This window comes from Bombina bombina, chromosome 11 (assembly GCF_027579735.1).
Source record: "Bombina bombina isolate aBomBom1 chromosome 11, aBomBom1.pri, whole genome shotgun sequence".
NCBI classification, from domain to species: domain Eukaryota; kingdom Metazoa; phylum Chordata; class Amphibia; order Anura; family Bombinatoridae; genus Bombina; species Bombina bombina.
In genome coordinates this window covers 36,938,600-36,961,740 of record NC_069509.1, presented here as the reverse complement: position 1 = coordinate 36,961,740, position 23,141 = coordinate 36,938,600, and the positions used below count along the sequence as shown (strand labels likewise).

The 23,141-nt window shown below is 48.4% G+C and overlaps 1 protein-coding gene across 1 annotated transcript in view; it reads left to right on the top strand.

The window, feature by feature from the left end:
- The window catches only part of CORO1A (coronin 1A), a 44,279-nt gene that overhangs the window by 5,167 nt on the left and 15,971 nt on the right, over positions 1-23,141 (top strand). Inside the window, exons 3-4 of the mRNA XM_053694672.1 lie at positions 11,478-11,600; positions 11,750-11,879. Of these exons, the coding sequence (XP_053550647.1) occupies positions 11,478-11,600; positions 11,750-11,879 (253 nt within the window). The remainder of the gene's footprint in view (positions 1-11,477; positions 11,601-11,749; positions 11,880-23,141) is intronic.

The following is a 23,141-nucleotide window of genomic DNA, read 5'->3' as shown; positions in this document are numbered from 1 at the left end:
TGCTCCTGGTTACACACTAGCAAGTGATAGAGCTGGGTCACAGTGGTGATGGTGTTGCTCCACTCCTGGTCACACACTAGCAAGTGACAGAGCTGGGTCACAGTGGTGATGTTGTTGCTCCGCTCCTGGTAACACACTAGCAAGTAGCAGAGCTGGGTCACAGTGGTGATGTTTTTTATTCTGCTCTTGGTCACACACTAGCAAGTGGCAGAGCTGGGTCACGTTGGTGATGTTTGTCACTCTGTTCCTGGGTCACACACTAGCAAGTGGCAGAGCTGGGTCACGGTGGTGATGTTGTCCCTCTGCTCCTGGTCACACACTAGCAAGTGGTAGAGCTGGGTCATGGTGATGATGTTGTTGCTCTGCTCCTGGTCACACACTAGCAAGTAGCAGAACTGGGTCACAGTGGTGATGTTGTTGCTCTGCTCCTGGTCACACACTAGCAAGTGGCAGACCTGGGTGATGGTGGTGATGTTGTTGCTCTGCTCCTGGTCACACACTAGCAAGTGGCAGACCTGGGTGATGGTGGTGATGTTGTCACTCTGCTCCTGGTCACACACTAGCAAGTGGCAGAGCTGGGTCACGGTGGTGATGTTGTCCCTCTGCTCCTGGTCACACACTAGCAAGTGGTAGAGCTGGGTCATGGTGATGATGTTGTTGCTCTGCTCCTGGTCACACACTAGCAAGTGGCAGAACTGGGTCACAGTGGTGATGTTGTTGCTCTGCTCCTGGTCACACACTAGCAAGTGGCAGAACTGGGTCACAGTGGTGATGTTGTTTGCTCTGCTCGTGGTCACACACTAGCAAGTGATAGAGCTGGGTCACTGTGGTGATGGTGTTGCTCTGCTCCTGGTCACACACTAGCAAGTGACAGAGCTGGGTCACAGTGGTGATGTTGTTGCTCCGCTCCTGGTAACACACTAGCAAGTGGCAGAGCTTGGTGGGGATGATGTTACTAAGTTCCTGGTCACACACTAGCAAGTAGCAGAGCTGGGTCACAGTGGGTGATGTTGTTGCTCTGCTCCTGGTTACACACTAGCAAGTGATAGAGCTGGGTCACAGTGGTGATGGTGTTGCTCCGCTCCTGGTCACACACTAGCAAGTGACAGAGCTGGGTCACAGTGGTGATGTTGTTGCTCCGCTCCTGGTAACACACTAGCAAGTGCAGAGCTCGGTGGGGATGATGTTGCTAAGTTCCTGGTCACACACTAGCAAGTAGCAGAGCTGGGTCACAGTGGTGATGTTTTTATTCTGCTCTTGGTCACACACTAGCAAGTGGCAGAGCTGGGTCACGTTGGTGATGTTGTCACTCTGTTCCTGGTCACACACTAGCAAGTGGCAGAGCTGGGTCACGGTGGTGATGTTGTCCCTCTGCTCCTGGTCACACACTAGCAAGTGGTAGAGCTGGGTCATGGTGATGATGTTGTTGCTCTGCTCCTGGTCACACACTAGCAAGTGGCAGAACTGGGTCACAGTGGTGATGTTGTTGCTCTGCTCCTGGTCACACACTAGCAAGTGGCAGACCTGGGTGATGGTGGTGATGTTGTTGCTCTGCTCCTGCTCACACACTAGCAAGTGGCAGACCTGGGTGATGGTGGTGATGTTGGTGTTCTGCTCCTGGTCACACACTAGCAAGTGGCAGACCTGGGTGATGGTGGTGCTGTGGTTGCTCTGCTCCTGGTCACACACTAGTCAAGTGGCAGGCCTGGGTGATGGTGGTGATGTTGTTGTTCTGCTCCTGGTCACACACTAGCAAGTGGCAGAACTGGGTGATGGTGGTGATGTTGTTGCTCTGCTCCTGGTCACACACTAGCAAGTGGCAGGCCTGGGTGATGGTGGTGATGTTGTTGTTCTGCTCCTGGTCACACACTAGCAAGTGGCAGAACTGGGTGATGGTGGTGATGTTGTTGCTCTGCTCCTGGTCACACACTAGCAAGTGGCAGGCCTGGGTGATGGTGGTGATGTTGTTGCTCTGCTCCTGGTCACACACTAGCAAGTGGCAGAACTGGGTCACAGTGGTGATGTTGTGCCATAGCCATGTGGAGGTAACAGTGCCTTGTTGCAGTCGTAGGCTTATCTATGTGGGGTGCAATCACTGCTGTGTCTGATTAACTCTGGATATTTTCACAAGTAACCATAATAAATCCTCCCATGGTGGCTAAAAAATGGTTTAATTGTGTATTCATTACTCTTTATAGATTAAATGCAGACATACTATATATAGCAGTAGCGCAGCAGTACTTTTTATCACACTGACACAGGGATACATTATACTTTATTTTATTTTTTCAAACTGCTTAAAAATGTCCAGTAATCAAAATCAATGTAAAAACAATTGGCATCGATACATCACCCTGTAATGTCCAGAGGGTCTTGTGAACTTTCATTTGAAGAGATAGGTGCGGTTCCTTATCAGTTGAGTTAAGGGCTGTGTGTGTTTTATTTTTTGGAAAGAACGGTTTGTCTCCTGGACCAATCCCACTTATTTCGCTAACCCAAGTATATTATGTGGCAAGGAATTGCTGTGTTTACATTGACCACGTGCTCTAGACAGAGGACCCTCTTATGAAGGAGTAAGTGGTGTTTCAGGTTCAGGGCCCCCCTCCCATATGAATTACTGTAACCCTAGTTAGTATCTACCAGGATAGAAAACTGCCATTTTCACACTGGACATGTGACAACCAGAGCACCATGTGACTTCTCGTGCACAGGGAATAAGGGTTCTTTTGCTAGCTATCCCCAGGACCAGTCTCTAGACCTGTACCCACGCTGGGATGTCCATGGCTACAGGTCACACAGAGTCTGGCAGAGCTCGGTGGAGGTGGTGTTGCATTGCCCCAGGGCACTCACAGTCAGTGGCAGAGCTGTGAGATCCACACACAATGCTCCCTGTGTGTTCCCGTGACACCCTGGCTGTGTGTTCCTGAAGACTGAGCCCTCCTTATGGTCTTATGACCAAGACACAAGCAGAACAAAGCGGCAGGGCTTGATTCATTAACTCTTTCACAGAGTAAAGCTGACAGGTTAACCCTTTAACAAATTTATCAAATGACTGCAGTCCCTCTACTACATCGTTCTCAATTACTGTCTCATTCCTCACTGATCTCATCCACATTCTAACCAACACTCAGCCTCACCCTAACTGAGCAGCACTCAGCCTCTCACCCTCACTGAGCTGCACTCAGCCTCTCACCCTAAATGAGCTGCACTCAGCCTCTCACCCTCACTGAGCAGCACTCAGCCTCTCTCCCTCACTGAGCAGCACTCAGCCTCTCTCCCTCACAGAGCAGCACTCAGCCTCTTACCCTCACAGAGCTGCACTCAGCCTCTTACCCTCACAGAGCTGCACTCAGCCTCTTACCCTCACAGAGCTGCACTCAGCCTCTTACCCTCACAGAGCTGCACTCAGCTTCTTACCCTCACAGAGCTGCACTCAGCCTCTTACACTCACAGAGCTGCACTTAGCCTCTTACACTCATTGAGCTGCACTCAACCTCTTACAGTCACTAAGCCACACTCAGCCTCTCACCCTCACTGAGCTGCACACAACCTCTCAATCTTACTAAGTCACAATCAACACTGACTCTCACTGAACTGCACTCAGCCTCTTTAACTCACTGAGGTGCAATCAGCCTCTCACCCTCACTAAGGTACACTCAGCCTCTCACCCCCATTAATGTGCACTCAGCTTCTCAATCTCACTAAGGTGCACTCAGCTTCTCAATCTCACTAAGGTGCACTCAGCCTCTCAATCTCACTAAGGTGCACTCAGCCTCTCAATCTCACTGAGCTGCACTCAGCCTCTCAATCTCACTGAGCTGCACTCAGCCTCTCAATCTCACTGAGCTGCACTCAGCCTCTTACACTCACTGAGGTGCAATCAGCCTCTAACCCTCACTGAGCAGCACTCAGCGTCTTACCCTCACTGAAGTGCACTCTGCCTCTCACCCTCCCTGAGGTGCACTTAGCCTCTCACCCACACTAAGGTGCATTCAGCCTCTTATCCTCACTGAAGTGAACTCATCCTCTCACCCTCAATGAGCAGCACTCAGTCTCTCACCCTCACTAAGGTGCTGTCAGCCTCTCACCCTCACTGAAGTGCACTCAGCCTCTCACCCTCACCGAGCAGCACTCAGCCTCACAACCTAGCTGAAGTGCACTCAGCATCTCACCCTCACTGAGCAGTACTCAGCCTCACACCCTAACTGGGGTCCACTCACCCAGACTGAACAGCACACAGCCTTTCACTCTCACTGTGGTACACACAGCCTCTCACCCTCACTCAGCTGCACTCAGCCCCTCACTGAGCAGCACTAAGCTTCTCACTCTCACTGAGGTACAATCGGACCCACACCCTCACTCACCTGCACTGAGCCTCTCACTGAGCAGCACTAAGCCTCTCACTCTCACTAAGGTGCACTCAGCCCCTCACTGAGCAGCAGTAAGCCTCTCAGTCTCACTGAGGTACACTCAGCCTCTCACCCAGCTGCACTTATACCCTCACTGAGGTACACTCAGCCCCTCACCCTCACTCAGCCCCTTACTGAGCAGCACTAAGCCTCTCACTCTCACTGAGGTACACTCATCCTCTCACCCTCACTCAGCTGCACTCAGCCCCTCACTGAGCAGCACTAAGTCTCTCAGTCTCACTGAGGTACACTCAGCCTCTCACCCAGCTGCACTTATACCCTCACTGAGGTACACTCAGCCCCTCACCCTCACTCAGCCCCTCACTGAGCAGCACTAAGCCTCTCACTCTTACTGAGGTACACTCAACCCCTCACCCTAACTCAGCTGCACTCAGGCCCTCACTGAGCAGCACTAAGCCTCTCACTCTCACTGAGCAGCACTCAGCCTCACCCTCACTGAGCTGAACCTCAACACTGAGCCGCACTTAGCCTCTCACCCTCACTGAGCTGCATGTGACAGTATTTGTGTGTTGCAGTGTGTGCCTGTCACAGTATCTGTGTTACAGTGTGTGTATGTGACAGTATTTGTGTGTTAAACAGTGTCCATGTGACAGCATTTGTGTAACAGTGTGTGCATGTCACAGTATGTGTGTGTTACAGTGTGCGCCTGTCACAGTATGTGTGTGTTACAGTATGCACCAGTCACAGTGTGTATGTGTGTGTTACAGTGTGTGCTTGTCACAGTGTGTGTGTGTGTTAGTGTGCGCCTGTCACAGTATGTGTGTTTTACAGTGTGCACCTGTCACAGTATGTGTGTGTTACAGTGTGCGCCTGTCACAGTAGTGTGTGTTACAGTGTGCACCTGTCACAGAGTGTGTGTTACAGTGTGCACCTGTCACAGTGTGTGTGTGTTACAGTGTGCGCCTGTCACAGTGTGTGTGTGTTACAGTGTGCGCCTGTCACAGTGTGTGTGTGTGTGTTACAGTGTGTGGCTGTCACAGTGTGTGTGTTACAGAGTGCGCCTGTCACAGTATGTGTGTGTTACAGTGTGCGCCTGTCACAGTATGTGTGTGTTACAGTGTGCGCCTGTCACAGTATGTGTGTGTTACAGTGTGCGCCTGTTACAGTATGTGTGTGTTACAGTATGCGCCTGTCATAGTATGTGTGTGTTACAGTGTGCGGCCTGTCACAGTATGTGTGTGTTACAGTGTGCGCCTGTTACAGTATGTGTGTGTTACAGTATGCGCCTGTCATAGTATGTGTGTGTTACAGTGTGCGCCTGTCCCAGTATGTGTGTGTTACAGTGTGCGTCTGTCACAGTATCTGTGTGTTACAGTGTGCGCCTGTCACAGTATCTGTGTGTTACAGTGTGCGCCTGTCACAGTGTGTGTGTGTGTTACAGTGTGCGCCTGTCACAGTGTGTGTGTGTTAGTGTGCGCCTGTAACAGTATGTGTGTGTTACAGTATGCGCCTGTCACAGTGTGTGCCTGTCACAGTGTGTGTGTGTGTTAGTGTGCACCTGTCACAGTATGTGTGTGTTACAGTATGTGCCTGTCACAGTGTGTGTGTGTTACAGTGTGCGCCTGTCACAGTATGTGTGTGTTACAGTATGCACCTGTCACAGTGTGTGTGTGTTACAGTGTGTGCCTGTCACAGTGTGTGTGTGTGTGTGTTAGTGTGCGCCTGTCACAGTATGTGTGTGTTACAGTGTGCACCTGTCACAGTATGTGTGTGTGTTACAGTGTGCACCTGTCACAGTAGTGTGTGTTACAGTGTGCGCCTGTCACAGCATGTGTGTTAGTGTGCCTGTCACAGTGTGTGTGTGTTACAGTGAGCGCCTGTCACAGTGTGTGTGTGTTACAGTGTGCGCCTGTCACAGTGTGTGTGTTACAGTGTGCGCCTGTCACAGTGTGTGTGTTACAGTGTGCGCCTGTCACAGTATGTGTGTTACAGTGTGCGCCTGTCAGAGTGTGTGGTGTGTGTTACAGTGTGCATCTGTCACAGTGTGTGTGTTACAGTGTGCGTCTGTCACAGTATGTGTGTGTTACAGTGTGCGTCTGTCACAGTATGTGTGTGTTACAGTGTGCGCCTGTCACAGAGTGTGTGTTACAGTGTGTGCATGTCACAGTGCGTGTGTGTGTTTCAGTGTGCACCTGTCACAGTATGTGTGTGTTACTGTGTGCGCCTGTCACAGTATGTGTATTAGTGTGCGCCTGTCACAGTGTGTGTGTGTTACAGTGTGTGCATGTCACAGTGTGTGTGTGTGTTTCAGTGTGCGCCTGTCACAGTATGTGTGTGTTACAGTGTGCGCCTGTCACAGTATGTGTGTTAGTGTGCGCCTGTCACAGCGTGTGTGTGTGTTACAGTGTGCTCCTGTCACAGTATGTGTGTGTGTGTTACAGTGTGCGCCTCTCATAGTATGTGTGTGTTAAAGTGTGAGCCTGTTACAGTATGTGTGTGTTACAGTGTGTGCCTGTCACAGTATGTGTGTTACAGTATGTGCCTGTCATAGTATGTGTGTGTCACAGTGTGCCCCTGTCACAGTATGTGTGTGTTACAGTGTGTGGCTGTCACAGTATGTGTGCGCCTGTCACAGTATGTGTGTGTTAAAGTGTGCGCCTGTTACAGTATGTGTGTGTTACAGTGTGCGCCTGTCACAGTATGTGTGTGTTACAGTATGCACCTGTCACAGTATGTGTGTGTTAAAGTGTGCGCCTGTTACAGTATGTCTGTGTTACAGTGTGCGCCTGTTTACAGTATGTGTGTGTTACAGTGTGCGCCTGTCACAGTATGTGTGTGTTACAGTATGCGCCTGTCACAGTATGTGTGTGTTACAGTGTGCCCCTGTCACAGTATGTGTGTGTTACAGTGTGTGGCTGTCACAATATGTGTGTTACAGTGTGTTCATTTCAGATTTTGTGTTACCTTGTGCACCTGTCACAGTCTATGTGTGTTACAGTGTGTGCGTCTGTCACAGTATGTGTGTGTTACAGAATCAGTGTGTGCATGTTACTGTACATAAAGGGACAGTCAACACAAATTTTTTTATTGTTTAAAAAGATAGATAACGCCTTTACTGCCCATTCCCCAGCTTTGCACAACCAACATGGTTAGATTAATATACTTTATAACCTTTAAACCTCTAAATTTCTGTTTGTTTCTAAGTCACTAAAGACAGCCCCATGATCACATGCTTTTTATTAGCTTTTCACAACAGGAGACTGTTAGTTCAAGTGAGCCATATAGATAACATTGTGCTCACGCCTGTGGGTTCTAACAACATAGCACTATTAACAGGGTCGGCTCTACGGGGGGGCATTGAGGGGCAATGCCCACCCAAATGGAATGCTGTGCCCCCTCAAAAAATATTGATATGATCATACGCTGTAAAAATAATAAATAAAATAATGAATTGTTATGTAATGCTGCATGCTGGGGGCGGGAGTTAGCTGCCGAACTGTGAGGTTGCATCACGCATCTGCAAGGAGCTCCGTGTCTTAGCCTCTTATTTGGAATTGGAAGTTAATTAGAGACTTTTTAGACTCGTCTTTAACCCTATTCATTTTACCTAACTATCGTGAGTTACTCATTTTCTTAAACAATAGACCATGTTAAGAATATGATTGTATCATATATAAATATAAATGGCTACCGGCTTCTATCAATGCCTCAAAAGTGCACTGTGATCTTAGGCCGGTAGCCATTTATAGACTTTTATTTATATGATACAATCATATTCTTATAGGGTCACAGTACATAGGTTGTATTAAGTAGCCTGATATCCGTTAGTTATTGTGAAACAGGTATAGCTAAATATAATCTACAAAATTTCCAGTACCTGACAACCTAGTATCCTCACTGCTATTGCAAACAAAGGGGTTAATTGCATTGGGGGGTTTGGGGTGCATGGCTGTTTAGGGGACATGATTGAGATTTGAGAATGAGTTTAGGGGTTTTGGATTATGGTGATTAAGGGGTGAATTGTTTTTAAGGAGCTATTGCACTGGGGGTCTCAAGTTTAATGTCTCTGTTTTAGTGCACTGCATAGGATTTAGACTTCATTCTTTTACCTAGTGATTTAGCACATATTCTCCAAATGTTAATAGTGGTGGATAAGCCAGCCAGAAGCTACACTTTCCTGCAGAATATGTAGGGCTGCTCTTATTTTGAGTGTAAATACGTGCCCCCTCGTGAAAAAAATGCCCCCCCATTTCATTTGTTCTGGAGCCAACCCTGAGCACTAATTGGATAAAATGCAAGTCAATAGATAATAAATAAAAAGTAATGTGATCAGGGGGCTGTCAGAAGATGCTTAGATACAAGGTAGTCACAGAGGTAAAAAGTATATTAATATAACTGTGTTTTCTGTGCAAAACTGGGGAATGGGTTATAAAGGAATTATCTATCTTTTTAAACAATACAAATGTTTGCGTTGACTGTCCCTTTAAGTAAAGCAACGTGTTTTCACAGTGTTAATGTGAATGTGTCACCTTTCAGTGCTTATATCGTTAATAGAGGAAGTGCGATACTGTCTCGTACTTGCCCTTATTTGGTAAGTCTTTTGCGCCTCTTGTGCTGAAACCATATTCTGTTGGGTGACACCTACCTTTCTTTTCAGAGGAGGCCAGTGCTAGGTAGGGGAGGAGGCTCTGTGTAGTCTGAGAAATACATAACTACTTTTGTACTAATCTTCCTGAGCTCCCTCACTTCTAGGGTTGTCAGGTATCCAGTACTGAACTGGACAGTCCACATCAATGGACTTTTATGCTCTGTGTATATCTGTAGGTCAGCGAGGAGTCCGTTCACTGCTTATTTGTGTATTAATAACACCCATAGTTGTTACTGGCAGCTAAAATGATACAATCACTTCCCAATTGTGCAAAATACATCTAGTGGGGCCTAGGCTGGAGCATAAGTTAAGGCATTGGGAAGGAGCTGGCAGCCCTAAATAAATAAATACCATGAAGTCCAAGCATACACATCCTACAAGTTTACAAAATATATTGTTCTTGGCAAGGAGTCGCCCTCTACTGGCGGCACAAAATAGCATTTCAAGTTTAGTTAGAAGTATTTTGCCACCTTCTTGTCTTTGCATAAATGATTCTTTTAAATGTTATCACCACTAGTGCTGTCACCTGCAAAGTGTTTGCATGCAGCATACGCTCATACTGCCTGTACGTCACGTGCATATTAAAACTCAGCATTGAATCAGTGAAAACTTTTAAAAGAAGCATTTTTATTTTTTTTGTACTCAAATTTAAAAGGCATCAGTCACTGTTCAATTACATCACTTCTACTTACACCTCTTATGCGTAGCTCAAATCCCATTACATTATGGCCCAGATAACAAGAGGAGCGCTATTGATGATAGCGCAGGGTCACAGTATGTGTGTTACAGTGTGCGCTTTAGGTTAGCGCTCGAGCGAAAGACAGAAAATAATTGTTGTAGAGTGCCCCATAGAGGTCTAGGGGAAAGGGAGTTAGAGTAGTCACATTATCTGACCAGCAGATCTTAGCAAGTCTTTCACTCAAGTGATAACTTTTTACTTTCAATATTTATTTAATATATTGCCGGTTCTGCAATATATTGAATAAATAGGAAACTGCCAGTGCTCCTTAAGGTAGCGAGGGCTCTGACGCAGCCCACCGGGAAATTTCCTAGTATCCTGGTGAGCCAGTCCTGCAAGCCGTTACATTGAGACCCCTGGGTTATACACATGGGTATAAGAAAGCAATAGTGCACTATTTACTTATTGCACCTTTTTAATGTTTCTGTGTACTGCGTGGATGTATTTAAACAGACATGAAAGCCTGCCTGTTTCTTTCATGATTTAGATAGAGTCCTTACCACCAGTACTGGAAGTCTATTCCCTGCTACATCCCCCCAATCATTGTACCCGCCTCAACCCTTAGAGGTGTCACTAGCTTGAATTTGCTTGACAGACGCCCTGAATGATGCTGCTGAGTACTGCCCTACAAATCACATGAAAAAAATAGCAGCACTGGTCTGGTGCCCCCTTACAATGTGTGCCCCAAGAAAAAACATTGCTAAAATGTGTGATTTGGGGTGACCATGACTCAAAGAGCCCCCTGGAGGGGAGAACAGCAGACGAAGGGTACCCAGCAACCGTACCAAAATCTAACCATGTGCAACTGGACGTTCTTAGGAAATTATTTAATAGAATTTTAAATTTATATGTGGCCCTTAAAGGACCAGTCAACACTGTAGATTTGCATAATCAACAAATGCATGATAATAAGACAATGGGATAGCACTTAGTCTGAACTTCAAATGAGTAGTAGATTTTTGTAAATAAATTAAAGTTATGTATTTCCACTCCCCCTATATCATGTGACAGCCATCAGCCAATCACAAATGCATATACGTATAGTCTGTGAATTCTTGCACATGCTCAGTAGGAGCTGGTGACTCAAAAAGTGTAACTATAAAAAGACTGTGCACATTTTTGTTAATGGAAGTAAATTGGAAAGTTGTTTAAAATTGCTTTCTGTATCTGAATCATGAAGTTTAATTTTGACTTGAGTGTCCCTTTAAGGCCTCTGAAATATTGATCTGTGGCCCTCATGTGTTATGTAGTTTTAATGTATAGAAACAACCCTGTGGATTTACAAAAGAATAGAACTAGGGAGCTGCTGGATGCTGCAAAAATATGGTATTTTTAAGAGACATAAAAATGCAAAAACAAAATAGTCTGTGTTAGGGCATTTTATTATTGCACAGTTTATTCACATATTATTGTATTTATGGAATATTTTATTTTTCCTAAACGTTGCTAATTAACAGGTCGAATGGACAAAATTCCCTCTGAACTAGAAGGGTAAAGGTTGCAGGATTCATGGGTTACATTTGAATAATTTAATAACCTGATCACATATGAAAGTTGTGTTCATAAAGGTTTTTTAGAAAGAATAACATTTTAAGATAACTCACATAAATGTCACTGTTTCAGTTTTAAGAGAATGTAAACACACATATACTGCGTCAGTACCCAGGCGGAACATGTATAATGAGATGGAAAGTTGTGACATTGTGTGTTTGTTCCACAGACAGGACGTCTTGATAAGTCCCAACCAGTGGTGTGTGGTCACACAGCCCCTGTACTAGACATTGACTGGTGTCCCCATAATGACAATGTCATCGCCAGTGGATCGGAAGACTGCAGTGTTATGGTAAGAGATGGCGAGACAAGTACTACTTATGCGTAGTGTATGTAGGGAAGGCTGGCACTGGCATAATGTGTTTGTTGGGAGAGTTTGGCACTGTCTGTTTATATGTAGTTAGTCTAACACTAACACTGTGGCCTCCCTTTTTTTCTCAGGTATGGGAAATTCCAGATGGAGGTCTGACCCGTTCCCTTACTGAGCCCATAGTCACACTGGAGGGGCACACAAAGAGAGTTGGAATTGTTTGTTGGCATCCCACTGCCCAGAATATATTGATGACTGCAGGTACGCGGGACAGAGTGCTGGTTGAGGATGGAGAATGATGTGGGTACTGAGAGTGCAGGGGGTAATGTGAGTGTGGGGGATGGTGTGTCTTCATGAAGTGTTGTGTGCGCAGCAAGACCTGTTGCTGTTGTGCTGTATGCATAAGGGGATGCAGTGATATTCAGGGGTTGCTGTATGCATAAGGGGATGCAGTGATATTCAGGGGTTGCTGTATGCTTAAGGGGATGCAGTGATATTCAGGGGTTGCTGCATGCGTAAGGGGATGCAGTGATATTCAGGGGTTGCTGTATGCATAAGGGGATGCAGTGTTATTCAGGGGTTGCTGTATGCGTAAGGGGATGCAGTGATATTCAGGGGTTGCTGTATGCGTAAGGGGATAGAGTGATATTCAGGGGTTGCTGCATGTGTAAGGGGATGCAGTGATATTCAGGGGTTGCTGTATGTGTAAGGGGATAGAATGATATTCAGGGGTTGCTGCATGCATAAGGGAATGCAGTGATATTTAGGAATTGCTGCATGCGTAAGGGGATGCAGTGATATTCAGGGGTTGCTGCATGCATAAGGGGATGCAGTGATATTTAGGGGTTGCTGCATGCATAAGGGGATGCAGTGATATTCAGGGGTTGCTGCATGCGTAAGGGGATGCAGTGATATTCAGGGGTTGCTGCATACATAAGGGGATGCAGTGATATTCAGAGGTTCCTGTATGCATAAAGGGATGCGGTGATATTCAGGGGTTGCTGTATGCGTAAGGGGATGCAGTGATATTCAGGGGTTTCTGTATGCGTAAGGGGTTGCTGTTATATTCAGGGGTTGCTGTATGCATAAAGGGATGCGGTGATATTCAGGGGTTGCTGTATGTGTAAGGGGATGCAGTGATATTCAGGGGTTGCTGTATGCGTAAGGGGATAGAGTGATATTCAGGGGTTGCTGCATGCGTAAGGGGATGCAGTGATATTCAGGGGTTGCTGCATGCGTAAGGGGATGCAGTGATATTTAGGGGTTGCTGCATGCGTAAGAGGATGCAGTGATATTCAAGGGTTGCTGTATGCGTAAGGGGATAGAGTGATATTCAGGGGTTGCTGCATGCGTAAGGGGATGCAGTGATATTCAGGGGTTGCTTCATGCGTAAGTGGTTGCTATATGCGTAAGGGGATGCAGTGATATTCAGGGGTTGCTGTATGCATAAGGGGATAGAGTGATATTCAGGGGTTGCTGTATGCATAAGGGGATGCAGTGATATTCAGGGGTTGCTATATGCGTAAGGGGATGCAGTCATATTCAGGGGTTGCTGTATGCATAAGGGGATGCAGTGATATTCAGGGGTTGCTGTATGCATAAGGGGATGCAGTGATATTCAGGGGTTGCTGCATGTGTGGGGGATGCAGTGATATTCAGGGGTTGCTGTATGCATAAAGGGATGCAGTGATATTCAGGGGTTGCTGTATGCATAAGGGGATGCAGTGATATTCAGGGGTTGCTGTATGCTTAAGGGTTTGCTGTGATATTCAGGGGTTGCTGTATGCATAAAGGGATGCGGTGATATTCAGGGGTTGCTGTATGTGTAAGGGGATGCAGTGATATTCAGGGGTTGCTGTATGCGTAAGGGGATAGAGTGATATTCAGGGGTTGCTGCATGCGTAAGGGGATGCAGTGATATTCAGGGGTTGCTGCATGCGTAAGGGGATTCAGTGATATTTAGGGGTTGCTGCATGCGTAAGGGGATGCAGTGATATTCAAGGGTTGCTGTATGCGTAAGGGGATGCAGTGATATTCAGGGGTTGCTGTATGCGTAAGGGGATGCGGTGATATTCCAGGGTTGCTGTATGCGTAAGGGGATAGAGTGATATTCAGGGGTTGCTGCATGCGTAAGGGGATGCAGTGATATTCAGGGGTTGCTGCATGCGTAAGGGGATGCAGTGATATTTAGGGGTTGCTGTATGCGTAAGGGGATGCAGTGATATTCAGGGGTTGCTGTATGCATAAGGGAATAGAGTGATATTCAGGGGTTGCTGTATGCATAAGGGGATGCAGTGATATTCAGGGGTTGCTGCATGTGTGGGGGATGCAGTAATATTCAGGGGTTGCTGTATGCATAAGGAGATGCAGTGATATTCAGGGTTTGCTGCATGTGTGGGGGATGCACTGATATTCAGGGGTTGCTGTGTGCGTAAGGGGGATGCAGTGATATTCAGGGGTTGCTGTATGCGTAAGGGGATTCAGTGATATTCAGGGGTTGCTGTATGCATAAGGGGATAGAGTGATATTCAGGGGTTGCTGTATGCATAAGGGGATACAGTGATATTAAGGGGTTGCTGTATTCGTAAGGGGATGCAGTGATATTCAGGGGTTGCTGTATGCGTAAGGGGATGCAGTGATATTTAGAGGTTGCTGCATGTGTGGGGGATGCACTGATACTCAGGGGTTGCTGTATGTGTGGGGATACAGTGATATTCAGGGGTTGCTGCATGTGCAAAAGATGCAGTGATATTCAGGAATTGCAGCATGTGTGGGAGATGCACTGATATTCATGGGTTGCTGTGGGTGCAGTGGAGGAGATGCAGTGATATTAATGAGTTGCTGTGGGTGCAGAGGAGGAGATGCAGTGATATTCATGGGTTGCTGTGGATGCAGGGGAGAAGATGCAGTGATATTCATGGGTTGCTGAGGGTGCAGGGGAGGAGATGCAGTGATATTTAAGGGTTGCTGTGGGTGCAAGGGAGGAGATGCAGTGATATTTATGGGTTGCTGTGGGTGCAGGGGAGGAGATGCAGTGATATTTATGGGTTGCTGTGGGTGCAGGGGAGGAGATGCAGTGATATTCATGGGTTGCTGTGGGTGCAGGGGAGGAGATGCAGTGATATTTATGGGTTGCTGTTGGTGCAGGGGAGGAGATGCAGTGATATTTATGGGTTGCTGTTGGTGCAGGGGAGGAGATGCAGTGATATTTATGGGTTGCTGTGGGTGCAGGGGAGGAGATGCAGTGATATTTATGGGTTGCTGTGGGTGCAGGGGAGGAGATGCAGTGATATTTATGGGTTTCTGTGGGTGCAGGGGAGGAGATGCAGTGATATTTATGGGTTGCTGTGGGTGCAGGGGAGGAGATGCAGTGATATTTATGGGTTGCTGTTGGTGCAGGGGAGGAGATGCAGTGATATTTATGAGTTGCTGTGGGTGCAGGGGAGGAGATGCAGTGATATTTATGGGTTGCTGTGGGTGCAGGGGAGGAGATGCAGTGATATTTATGGGTTGCTGTGTGTGCAGTGGAGGAGATGCAGTGATATTTAAGGGTTGCTGTTGGTGCAGGGGAGGAGATGCAGTGATATTCATGGGTTGCTGTGGGTGCAGGGGAGGAGATGCAGTGATATTTATGGGTTGCTGTGGGTGCAGGGGAGGAGATGCAGTGATATTTATGGGTTGCTGTGGGTGCAGGGGAGGAGATGCAGTGATATTTATGGGTTGCTGTGGGTGCAGGGGAGGAGATGCAGTGATATTTATGGGTTGCTGTGTGTGCAGTGGAGGAGATGCAGTGATATTTAAGGGTTGCTGTTGGTGCAGGGGAGGAGATGCAGTGATATTCATGGGTTGCTGTGTGTGCATCGGAGGAGATGCAGTGATATTTATGAGTTGCTGTGGGTGCAGGGGAGGAGATGCAGTGATATTTATGGGTTGCTGTGGGTGCAGGGGAGGAGATGCAGTGATATTTATGGGTTGCTGTGTGTGCAGTGGAGGAGATGCAGTGATATTTAAGGGTTGCTGTTGGTGCAGGGGAGGAGATGCAGTGATATTCATGGGTTGCTGTTGGTGTAGGGGAGGAGATGCAGTGATATTTATGGGTTGCTGTGGGTGCAGGGGAGGAGATGCAGTAATATTCATGGGTTGCTGTGGGTGCAGGGGAGGAGATGCAGTGATATTCATGGGTTGCAGTGGGTACAGGGGAGGAGATGCAGTGATATTTATGGGTTGCTGTTGGTGCAGGGGAGGAGATGCAGTGATATTTAAGGGTTGTTGTGGGTGCAGGGGAGGAGATGCAGTGATATTCATGGGTTGCTGTGGGTGCAGGGGAGGAGATGCAGTAATATTCATGGGTTGCTGTGGGTGCAGGGGAGGAGATGCAGTGATATTCATGGGTTGCTCTGGGTGCAGGGGAGGAGATGCAGTGATATTCATGGGTTGCTGTGGGTGCAGCAGAGGAGATGCAGTGATATTTATGGGTTGCTGTGGGTGCAGCGGAGGAGATGCAGTGATATTTATGGGTTGCTGTGGGTGCGGGGGAGGAGATGCAGTGATATTTATGGGTTGCTGTGGGTGCAAGGGAGGAGATGCAGTGATATTTATGGGTTGCTGTTGGTGCAGGGGAGGAGATGCAGTGATATTCATGGGTTGCTGTTGGTGCAGGGGAGGAGATGCAGTGATATTTAGGGGTTGCTGTGGGTGCAGGGGAGGAGATGCAGTGATTTTTATGGGTTGCTGTGGGTGCAGGGGAGGAGATGCAGTGATATTTATGGGTTGCTGTGGGTGCAGGGGAGGAGATGCAGTGATATTTATGGGTTGCTGTGGGTGCAGGGGAGGAGATGCAGTGATATTTATGGGTTGCTGTGGGTGCAGGGGAGGAGATGCAGTGACATTTAAGGGTTGCTGTGGGTGAGGGGAGGAGATGCAGTGATATTTATGGGTTGCTGTGGGTGCAGAGGAGGAGATGCAGTGATATTCATGGGTTGCTGTGGGTGCAGGGGAGGAGATGCAGTGATATTTATGGGTTGCTGTGGGTGCAGGGGAGGAGATGCAGTGATATTTATGAGTTGCTGTAGGTGCAGGGGAGGAGATACAGTGATATTTATGGGTTGCTGTGGGTGCAGGGGAGGAGATGCAGAGATATTTATAGGTTGCTGTGTGTGCAGTGGAGGAGATGCAGAGATATTTATGAGTTGCTGTGGGTGCAGGGGAGGAGATGCAGTGATATTTATGGATTGCTGTGGGTGCAGTGGAGGAGATGCAGTGATATTTATGGGTTGCTGTGGGTGCAGGGGAGGAGATGCAGTGATATTTATGGGTTGCTGTGGGTGCAGTGGAGGAGATGCAGTGATATTTATGGTTTACTGTGGGTGCAGTGGAGGAGATGCAGTGATATTTATGGGTTGCTGTGGGTGCAGTGGAGGAGATGCAGTGATATTTATGGGTTGCTGTGGGTGCAGGGGAGGAGATGCAGTGATATTTATGGTTTACTGTGGGTGCAGTGGAGGAGATGCAGTGATAGTTATGGGTTGCTGTGGGTGCAGTGGAGGAGATGCAGTGATATTTATGGGTTGCTGTGGGTGCAGGGGAGGAGATGCAGTGATATTTATGGGTCTCTGTGGGTGCAGGGGAGGAGATGCAGTGATATTCATGGGTTGCTGTGGGTGCAGGGGAGGAGATGCAGTGATATTTATGGGTTGCTGTGGGTGCAGGGGAGGAGATGCAGTGATATTTATGGGTTGCTGTGGGTGCAGGGGAGGAGATGCAGTGATATTTATGAGTTGCTGTGAGTGCAGGGGAGGAGATGCAGTGATATTTATGGGTTGCTGTGGGTGCAGTGGAGAAGATGCAGTGATATTTATGGGTTGCTGTGGGTGCAGGGGAGGAGATGCAGTGATATTTAAGGGTTGCTGTGGGTGCAGCGGAGGAGATGCAGTGATATTTATGGGTTGCTGTGGGTGCAGGGGAGGAGATGCAGTGATATTTATGGGTTGCTGTGGGTGCAGGGGAGGAGATGCAGTGATATTTATGGGTTTCTGTGGGTGCAGGGGAGGAGATGCAGTGATATTTATGGGTTGCTGTGGGTGCAGGGGAGGAGATGCAGTGATATTTATGGGTTGCTGTTGGTGCAGGGGAGGAGATGCAGTGATATTTATGAGTTGCTGTGGGTGCAGGGGAGGAGATGCAGTGATATTTATGGGTTGCTGTGGGTGCAGGGGAGGAGATGCAGTGATATTTATGGGTTGCTGTGTGTGCAGTGGAGGAGATGCAGTGATATTTAAGGGTTGCTGTTGGTGCAGGGGAGGAGATGCAGTGATATTCATGGGTTGCTGTGGGTGCAGGGGAGGAGATGCAGTGATATTTATGGGTTGCTGTGGGTGCAGGGGAGGAGATGCAGTGATATTTATGGGTTGCTGTGGGTGCAGGGGAGGAGATGCAGTGATATTTATGGGTTGCTGTGGGTGCAGGGGAGGAGATGCAGTGATATTTATGGGTTGCTGTGTGTGCAGTGGAGGAGATGCAGTGATATTTAAGGGTTGCTGTTGGTGCAGGGGAGGAGATGCAGTGATATTCATGGGTTGCTGTGTGTGCATCGGAGGAGATGCAGTGATATTTATGGGTTGCTGTGGGTGCAGGGGAGGAGATGCAGTGATATTTATGGGTTGCTGTGGGTGCAGGGGAGGAGATGCAGTGATATTTATGGGTTGCTGTGTGTGCAGTGGAGGAGATGCAGTGATATTTAAGGGTTGCTGTTGGTGCAGGGGAGGAGATGCAGTGATATTCATGGGTTGCTGTTGGTGTAGGGGAGGAGATGCAGTGATATTTATGGGTTGCTGTGGGTGCAGGGGAGGAGATGCAGTAATATTCATGGGTTGCTGTGGGTGCAGGGGAGGAGATGCAGTGATATTCATGGGTTGCAGTGGGTACAGGGGAGGAGATGCAGTGATATTTATGGGTTGCTGTTGGTGCAGGGGAGGAGATGCAGTGATATTTAAGGGTTGTTGTGGGTGCAGGGGAGGAGATGCAGTGATATTCATGGGTTGCTGTGGGTGCAGGGGAGGAGATGCAGTAATATTCATGGGTTGCTGTGGGTGCAGGGGAGGAGATGCAGTGATATTCATGGGTTGCTCTGGGTGCAGGGGAGGAGATGCAGTGATATTCATGGGTTGCTGTGGGTGCAGCAGAGGAGATGCAGTGATATTTATGGGTTGGTGTGGGTGCAGGGGAGGAGATGCAGTGATATTTATGGGTTGCTGTGGGTGCAGCGGAGGAGATGCAGTGATATTTATGGGTTGCTGTGGGTGCGGGGGAGGAGATGCAGTGATATTTATGGGTTGCTGTGGGTGCAAGGGAGGAGATGCAGTGATATTTATGGGTTGCTGTTGGTGCAGGGGAGGAGATGCAGTGATATTCATGGGTTGCTGTTGGTGCAGGGGAGGAGATGCAGTGATATTTAGGGGTTGCTGTGGGTGCAGGGGAGGAGATGCAGTGATTTTTATGGGTTGCTGTGGGTGCAGGGGAGGAGATGCAGTGATATGTATGGGTTGCTGTGGGTGCAGGGGAGGAGATGCAGTGATATTTATGGGTTGCTGTGGGTGCAGGGGAGGAGATGCAGTGATATTTATGGGTTGCTGTGGGTGCAGGGGAGGAGATGCAGTGACATTTAAGGGTTGCTGTGGGTGAGGGGAGGAGATGCAGTGATATTTATGGGTTGCTGTGGGTGCAGAGGAGGAGATGCAGTGATATTCATGGGTTGCTGTGGGTGCAGGGGAGGAGATGCAGTGATATTTATGGGTTGCTGTGGGTGCAGGGGAGGAGATGCAGTGATATTTATGAGTTGCTGTGGGTGCAGGGGAGGAGATACAGTGATATTTATGGGTTGCTGTGGGTGCAGGGGAGGAGATGCAGAGATATTTATAGGTTGCTGTGTGTGCAGTGGAGGAGATGCAGAGATATTTATGTGTTGCTGTGGGTGCAGGGGAGGAGATGCAGTGATATTTATGGATTGCTGTGGGTGCAGTGGAGGAGATGCAGTGATATTTAAGGGTTGCTGTGGGTGCAGGGGAGGAGATGCAGTGATATTTATGGGTTGCTGTGGGTGCAGTGGAGGAGATGCAGTGATATTTATGGTTTACTGTGGGTGCAGTGGAGGAGATGCAGTGATATTTATGGGTTGCTGTGGGTGCAGTGGAGGAGATGCAGTGATATTTATGGGTTGCTGTGGGTGCAGTGGAGGAGATGCAGTGATATTTATGGTTTACTGTGGGTGCAGTGGAGGAGATGCAGTGATAGTTATGGGTTGCTGTGGGTGCAGTGGAGGAGATGCAGTGATATTTATGGGTTGCTGTGGGTGCAGGGGAGGAGATGCAGTGATATTTATGGGTCTCTGTGGGTGCAGGGGAGGAGATGCAGTGATATTCATGGGTTGCTGTGGGTGCAGGGGAGGAGATGCAGTGATATTTATGGGTTGCTGTGGGTGCAGGGGAGGAGATGCAGTGATATTTATGGGTTGCTGTGGGTGCAGGGGAGGAGATGCAGTGATATTTATGAGTTGCTGTGAGTGCAGGGGAGGAGATGCAGTGATATTTATGGGTTGCTGTGGGTGCAGTGGAGAAGATGCAGTGATATTTATGGGTTGCTGTGGGTGCAGGGGAGGAGATGCAGTGATATTTATGGGTTGCTGTGGGTGCAGCGGAGGAGATGCAGTGATATTTATGGGTTGCTGTGGGCGCGGGGGAGGAGATGCAGTGATATTTATGGGTTGCTGTGGGTGCAAGGGAGGAGATGCAGTGATATTTATGGGTTGCTGTTGGTGCAGGGGAGGATATGCAGTGATATTCATGGGTTGCTGTTGGTGCAGGGGAGGAGATGCAGTGATATTTAGGGGTTGCTGTGGGTGCAGGGGAGGAGATGCAGTGATTTTTATGGGTTGCTGTGGGTGCAGGGGAGGAGATGCAGTGATATGTATGGGTTGCTGTGGGTGCAGGGGAGGAGATGCAGTGATATTTATGGGTTGCTGTGGGTGCAGGGGAGGAGATGCAGTGATATTTATGGGTTGCTGTGGGTGCAGGGGAGGAGATGCAGTGACATTTAAGGGTTGCTGTGGGTGAGGGGAGGAGATGCAGTGATATTTATGGGTTGCTGTGGGTGCAGAGGAGGAGATGCAGTGATATTCATGGGTTGCTGTGGGTGCAGGGGAGGAGATGCAGTGATATTTATGGGTTGCTGTGGGTGCAGGGGAGGAGATGCAGTGATATTTATGAGTTGCTGTGGGTGCAGGGGAGGAGATACAGTGATATTTATGGGTTGCTGTGGGTGCAGGGGAGGAGATGCAGAGATATTTATGGGTTGCTGTGTGTGCAGTGGAGGAGATGCAGAGATATTTATGAGTTGCTGTGGGTGCAGGGGAGGAGATGCAGTGATATTTATGGATTGCTGTGGGTGCAGTGGAGGAGATGCAGTGATATTTAAGGGTTGCTGTGGGTGCAGGGGAGGAGATGCAGTGATATTTATGGGTTGCTGTGGGTGCAGTGGAGGAGATGCAGTGATATTTATGGTTTACTGTGGGTGCAGTGGAGGAGATGCAGTGATATTTATGGGTTGCTGTGGGTGCAGTGGAGGAGATGCAGTGATATTTATGGGTTGCTGTGGGTGCAGTGGAGGAGATGCAGTGATATTTATGGTTTACTGTGGGTGCAGTGAAGGAGATGCAGTGATAGTTATGGGTTGCTGTGGGTGCAGTGGAGGAGATGCAGTGATATTTATGGGTTGCTGTGGGTGCAGGGGAGGAGATGCAGTGATATTTATGGGTCTCTGTGGGTGCAGGGGAGGAGATGCAGTGATATTCATGGGTTGCTGTGGGTGCAGGGGAGGAGATGCAGTGATATTTATGGGTTGCTGTGGATGCAGGGGAGGAGATGCAGTGATATTTATGGGTTGCTGTGGGTGCAGGGGAGGAGATGCAGTGATATTTATGAGTTGCTGTGAGTGCAGGGGAGGAGATGCAGTGATATTTATGGGTTGCTGTGGGTGCAGTGGAGAAGATGCAGTGATATTTATGGGTTGCTGTGGGTGCAGGGGAGGAGATGCAGTGATATTTAAGGGTGGCTGTGGGTGCAGGGGAGGAGATGCAGTGATATTTATGGGTTGCTGTGGGTGCAGGGGAGAAGATGCAGTGATATTCATGGGTTGCTGTGGGTGCAGGGGAGGAGATGCAGTGATATTTATGGGTTGCTGTGGGTGCAGGGGAGGAGATGCAGAGATATTTATGGGTTACTGTGGGTACAGGGGAGGAGATGCAGTGATATTTATGGGTTGCTGTGGGTGCAGTGGAGGAGATGCAGTGATATTTAAGGGTTGCTGTGGGTGCAGGGGAGGAGATGCAGTGATATTTATGGGTTGCTGTGGGTGCAGGGGAGGAGATGCACAGATATTTATGAGTTGCTGTGGGTGCAGGGGAGGAGATGCAGTGATATTTATGAGTTGCTGTGGGTGCAGGGGAGGAGATGCAGAGATATTTATGGGTTGCTGTGGGTGCAGGGGAGGAGATGCAGAGATATTTATGAGTTGCTGTGGGTGCAGGGGAGGAGATGCAGTGATATTTATGGGTTGTTGTGGGTGCAGAGGAGGAGATGCAGTGATATTTATGGGTTGCTGTGGGTGCAGGGGAGGAGATGCAGTGATATTTATGGTTTACTGTGGGTGCAGTGGAGGAGATGCAGTGATAGTTATGGGTTGCTGTGGGTGCAGTGGAGGAGATGCAGTGATATTTATGGGTTGCTGTGGGTGCAGGGGAGGAGATGCAGTGATATTTATGGGTTTCTGTGGGTGCAGGGGAGGAGATGCAGTGATATTCATGGGTTGCTGTGGGTGCAGGGGAGGAGATGCAGAGATATTTATGGGTTGCTGTGTGTGCAGTGGAGGAGATGCAGAGATATTTATGAGTTGCTGTGGGTGCAGGGGAGGAGATGCAGTGATATTTATGGATTGCTGTGGGTGCAGTGGAGGAGATGCAGTGATATTTATGGGTTGCTGTGGGTGCAGGGGAGGAGATGCAGAGATATTTATGGGTTACTGTGGGTACAGGGGAGGAGATGCAGTGATATTTATGGGTTGCTGTGGGTGCAGTGGAGGAGATGCAGTGATATTTAAGGGTTGCTGTGGGTGCAGGGGAGGAGATGCAGTGATATTTATGGGTTGCTGTGGGTGCAGGGGAGGAGATGCACAGATATTTATGAGTTGCTGTAGGTGCAGGGGAGGAGATGCAGTGATATTTATGAGTTGCTGTGGGTGCAGGGGAGGAGATGCAGAGATATTTATGGGTTGCTGTGGGTGCAGGGGAGGAGATGCAGAGATATTTATGAGTTGCTGTGGGTGCAGGGGAGGAGATGCAGTGATATTTATGGGTTGTTGTGGGTGCAGAGGAGGAGATGCAGTGATATTTATGGGTTGCTGTGGGTGCAGGGGAGGAGATGCAGTGATATTCATGGTTTGCTGTGGGTGCAGGGGAGGAGATGCAGTGATATT